At 35.6% G+C, this 5,637-nt stretch overlaps 1 protein-coding gene across 1 annotated transcript in view; it reads right to left on the bottom strand.

Annotated features, from left to right (window-relative positions):
• LOC106871722 (methylosome protein 50) overlaps positions 1 to 3,814 on the bottom strand; it is a 107,164-nt gene extending 103,350 nt beyond the window's left edge. The window contains exon 1 of the mRNA XM_052965682.1: positions 3,654 to 3,814. Within this exon, the coding sequence (XP_052821642.1) occupies positions 3,654 to 3,711 (58 nt within the window). The 5' untranslated portion in view covers positions 3,712 to 3,814. The remainder of the gene's footprint in view (positions 1 to 3,653) is intronic.
• Between the last annotated feature and the right edge of the window lie 1,823 nt (positions 3,815 to 5,637).

Here is a 5,637-nt window from a genome sequence, read left to right as displayed (position 1 = left end):
TATATATATATATATATGTATATATATATAATTATTCTAGAAAAAAAAAAAAACATTTTTTAACATTATCCATACTTCGCGCCACCAACCACCTTTTTTTTCGTCTCTTTCCTCCTTTTCCCACCTTAACTTTGGCCGTTCAATGAAAACGTTTTTCTATAAGACAATTAGATAAATTGATTGAGCTGTGCATAGTCGCTGGAGCTGCGGTGCCCCAGCATGGCCGCACTTCAATGACTGAAACGATTAAAAAATAAAGGATAATTTCAGTGATTTGAAATGTAAAAAAGAATATACTTTTAAATTAAAATATTCTTTCGATTTCCGTCTACCAAATCCACTCAAGGCGCTATAGTAAAAGACAATTGCCCAAGGTGCCGCGCAGTGGGACCGAACCTAAAAGCACATGGTTAGGAAGCAAGCTTCTTAACCACGCAGAGTGTTTTTACGTGCCTGGCATCTCTTTTTTACTGTATTTCTTGTGAATTTCTAATCGCTTTTAGACCTTCCAAGGCTCAGACTTTGCCTATTCTAAATTTCGGAATCATATTTGTATGGTAATGGGCTCAAATATATAGCCGATATACATATACACACACCAGTTCGTGATTTGTTTCCATGTGTATATATTAGGATATGTGTATTTGTAAATGTGTGCACGTGTCCTACTGTACATTTTTTGTCTTAATTTCGGTGAAGGTAAAGAATACGCACACCCAGTGGTTAGGATTACGCTGAAAACGGATGGTGTGCGTATTCTTTACCTCCACCCTTAATTTTTACCTTTCACAAACTATCCTAATGTGCAATTGTCATCTACAAATATTTTTTACAAGATTTCGTAGCATATTAAATACAACACAAATGTGAGAAGCAACAGTGAAAATCCCAGATTGAAATAACTATATAAATTAACGTAGAGTACTTTTTCTCATGTTTGTATATAAGATGCGCGCGCGCGCTGGACCTTGCATCGGTTTCGACGAAGAGTATTAACGTTGTTTCAGTAAGAGAGCTATCAACGCTCTGAATTTATAATGCAAATCGCTGAATATGCCACAAAAACTTGTACTCTTCACACAATGTTCAAACAGAATTAGCATGTCACAGTGTGACAAGGCTGACCTTTTCAATTACAAGAGCAGTTCATCCGACGAGCTTCCGCACAGTTTCCGTCTAACCAATTTCACAGAGCCTATTTAGAAGACATTTGCCCCAAATTCCACGTAGGTGGATTGAAACTGGAACCTCATTATGAAGCAAACTTAAACATTTGGCAATGCCTACACTCATATTTTACATAGAAGTATAAGAACATAGCTCGCTCTCTCTCTCTCTCTCTCTCGATCACACTCCTTCACCCTTCATGCAGATACGAAGAACAGTGGTGAGACAATTTCGGTTTTCTACATAGAGAAAAAAACAACAAAAAAATCTGATGAAGCAGAATGACAAAAGACGATGTATGAACGACGAGCTATGTCGATTCGAGTGGTTAAAAAGTTCTAACATGGGCAAGACTGCTTAGCATCGACAACAACCACTAATAACTATGAGGACCCAAGATAAAAGGCATTCCTGCCATGACCATCCTGTCTTTTGAAGAAAGAGAGTGCATGACGGTGGAATGTAATTTGATCGAGATTTGGCTACTATTTCTAGCTTATCGAAGAACCACAAAGCATCCACATGGCTTGTCCAGGACATGAGTGAAGTGGCTATTGGGATTATACGAATTATATTGGACATTAAAATGACGAATAATACAATAGAGGTATTGTGTAGACAATAAGCTTTTGATGTGTTTTTCCTTTTTTTTTTTTCAGTTTGTATGATGTACCGAAGAAGCAAACTCTTTTAAGAAACACTAATCCCAGCTAAAAACTGAAGCTTGATACGGAATCAAATTATCAATTAACTAAAGTTTCGATGAAAAAAAGAAAGATTAATGAAAACCAATGAAATTATATCCACAAACATACCACAGTGAATATCTAAATATCTTCATATGAACTTAGTACTTTTCTACCGAAATTTTTTCAATGTCAAGCAAGACTTGACTGTATTCGTTGTAGGAACTATTTATTTCTAAGGCAGTAACGGATTCTTTAAGAGAGAAAATCGTCTCCGGTAGGCTGATTCAGGGTTAAAGATTATAAAATTATCACGAAGATCTAGATAGATGTTAGACATCTATTTCAAGTATACAACTTCAAATTATCTTTACTGATAACTAATTTTTAAACAAAATTAAAGGTCAGAAATATTTAGAATACAAGATAACACTCTATATTTTAGTTTCATAAACGTGTAAACGACGGAGTACCTATATTTCGAAGTAAATTGTCTTCTGGGTAAATAAGCATTTAAATCATTTCAAAGAAAGGGGGGAAAATCGGCATTACTTAAATACAGGTCTCGTGAGGTTAGGGTTAGTTTTTAAGGACCTCTGTATTCAAGTAGTACCAAAAAAATCGACTATGAAAAGATAAAAGATGTGGGACATTTATTTCTCATTCAGCACTAATATCCCCCAGTTAGCTTTGGAACCACAGAAATCGTTCGAAGAAATTCCCATCTATTTTCATACTCTTCTACTTTGTGTTCTTTCGGGGAAGAAGACACAAGGAAGCCTCTACGTAATCACACAATATGCTAGAAATACCAGCCAAAATCTCCATTTAAATTTAAAGCTACATCGGCTAAAAGAGGGAAGAACCTAATACTAAATACACGGGATGGTCATGGACGGTGTGTTTCTAAGGCCAAACATCTAATTTTGTTTTACAAACATTCAGTGAATACACACACACATACATACACATTTTATATCTATTGCAACAGTATCTAGGAAAGTAGGGATGCATTATTCTTTCTTAGCTAAGTGGTAGTATCCACTTCACCACCGTCATTTTTTATGCTGTTGCTTCAGCTAGATGAATCACAATTAAGGTTATGGTTTCTAGCAGATCGATCGATCGATTATATCAATGTATATGAGCTGGTGTATGTATATACGCATATGTTTGGGATTTCCCTGTCATTACTTCACCCATCAAACTTTTACAACTCTGCTGGTGTTCCTTTATTTTTATCCGCTTTGACCATTATAGCCGCCACTCTTAACATGTCTCTAGATAAGGTACTGTGAATAAATTGACTATATACTAAGTATTGAGTTCTTTACAGTTAGTTCGTGAAGGAGAACTACTTGTAAACACACCCAACCAGGACGATGTACTTCAATTCATTGAGAATTATCTTTACGTATGTCATTCAAGCATACGAACACAAATTTATAGTGGATTTCACAGCATGTCGTAGATGGGTCTTAAAAGAAATCTATATAAATTTTTCGAAAGACCCATCTACGACATGCTGTTAAATCACTTTGGTTTGTTAAAACAATTATAATAAGACGTATAACGAAAAAATTGAGTTAACAGATATATACTGACCACTCTAAGAAAGAAAACATTATATCAGAGATGTATATATGTCGATAAATGAAGAGTGAATGAAGCCGTCTGAATCGTCCAACGACAGACTTAACTAGCTTCCATGACACTACACAATTTACTTAATTACACAACTAAATTAAATGCTTCACCGGCACTAAATTCTTGTTTTTCTATCAGTAAAACACTACTTACCTTTACGATGCTGAATTACGTCCAGGTGTCTGTCCATAACAGCCGGTATTTGATCCATCGTTGCGGAACAGAGACCTATATTTTTTTTTTCTCGGCAGCAGGAGCTTGCTAAAATTGGATTCAACCATGTGAACCAATGCCGGAAATGGGCGCCAACACTTGAATTTAAGCATTGCGCAGCCGCGATCACCGAAATTTCTTCCTATTTAATCGATTCTTTATCGATTATTTGCATATCTTTCACCTTTGGAGGTACCCTCGTATCATGAACTACCTAAAAATGCTTCTTTGGCAGTTCGGTGTTGCTAGCTTCCACAAGGGAGCTTGTCACAAAAATCGTCAACATTAAACAAAAGCACGTGTACGAAACATTTTTTTTTTCTACCCGTTTGTTTTCTGTCTCCAGTTTTCCTTGTTATAACTCCTGGGCTATTTACAATCCCATGAGTTTTTCCCGCACGCTTAATTTTACAACAAATAATTTCAAGATATTTCTCTCATTAAAAAGAAATCAATTGTAAATATACATAAAAACGCGCGGGCACTCAGACACTCATTTATATATAGATATGTAATTACATATTTTGAATATATAAATTTTTAATTGTTAAATTACAACTATATTAATTTAGATCTTATATATATATATACATATATATATATATATATCGTATAATGTGCGTTTGTGTATAATATATAACGTGTGTGTTTGTGTACAATATATAAATATGTTTGTGTATTATATTATATATATATCGATTTTATTTTGCTTTATGCACAAACAAGAAATGTCAACATTGGGAAAAGCTGTGGTACCCACTACACAATAACAATAGACTCTCCCAGAGTTGCAGTAGAAAATGTTGCATAAAACATGTAGGAAACGTTGTTGATTGGTTGCATATTTAATAGTTTGGTAGTAGTGTAAGTGTTACTTGATATTTCATTGGTGGGAAGAACCAATAGTACCTAACTATAAGTATTCTCTACTAGAGTCGTCTTGTCTTTTAATAGAGTTTCTATGTAATATCGTGTCTGTCGTATAAACTATTCTCAGTCTCCCTGTCTCATTGATTTCTGAGGTAAATTATTCTGTCAGAAGAACTCGTTGAAACGTGAAATACTGTTGTTAGATCGATAAGGATAATAATAAACACAAAGTGCGCGCGCAGGCACACTGTGTGTGTGTTATATTTACATTATCAACAGATATTTTCTATGGGTCTCAATGTAACTCGTAACTTAGTGACAAGACGAAATAAATTCGATAAAACAAGCACCGAAATTTTTAAAGATGATGTCCTCGGTATCGCTTTTGATTCCGTTGATCATACCAACTTCAGTTATGGTGTGCATGCATGTGTGTATATAAATATTTTTGTTTATTCTTTTACTTGTTTCAGTCTTTTGACTGCGGCCATGATGGAGCACCACCTTAAAGAGGTTTTTTTAGTCACAGAAATCGATCCCAGGACTTATTCTTTGTAAGCCTATACTTATCCATCGATTTCTTTTTGTCGAACCGCTAGTTCACAGGAACGTAAACACCAACATCAGTTGTCAAACGATGGTGGGAGGGGGACAAAATTCTCCAAAATAGACATGCCATTAAGGAAAACACAATTTTATCGTCCGGGGACAGAACGACAACTATATATGAGTTTCTACCTCAATAGGCGTTCTTTCGGGCCCCGACAATAAGTCGCGGTCGTTTGCCAACTAAAGTTTTTTTCTTTTCTTTTTGTGTATGTCTGTTAGGGTTCAAACCAAATGAACTCTACTTCTTAGTGAACACACACACACACACACACACACACACACACACACACACACACACACTCTCTCTCTCTCTCTCTCTCTCCCTCACTCACACACGTATATGTATGTATGTATGTGTGTATATATGTGGCGATAGGGTCACCAAAGTTGTAGCGATTTATATGTCTTAATTAAAAGAGGAAGAAACACTAGCGCAGCTGGGGGG

Source organism: Octopus bimaculoides, chromosome 2, assembly GCF_001194135.2.
Source record: "Octopus bimaculoides isolate UCB-OBI-ISO-001 chromosome 2, ASM119413v2, whole genome shotgun sequence".
NCBI classification, from domain to species: Eukaryota; Metazoa; Mollusca; class Cephalopoda; order Octopoda; family Octopodidae; genus Octopus; species Octopus bimaculoides.
The sequence above is the reverse complement of the archived record's forward strand: the minus strand, read 5'-3'. Positions and strand labels throughout refer to the sequence as shown.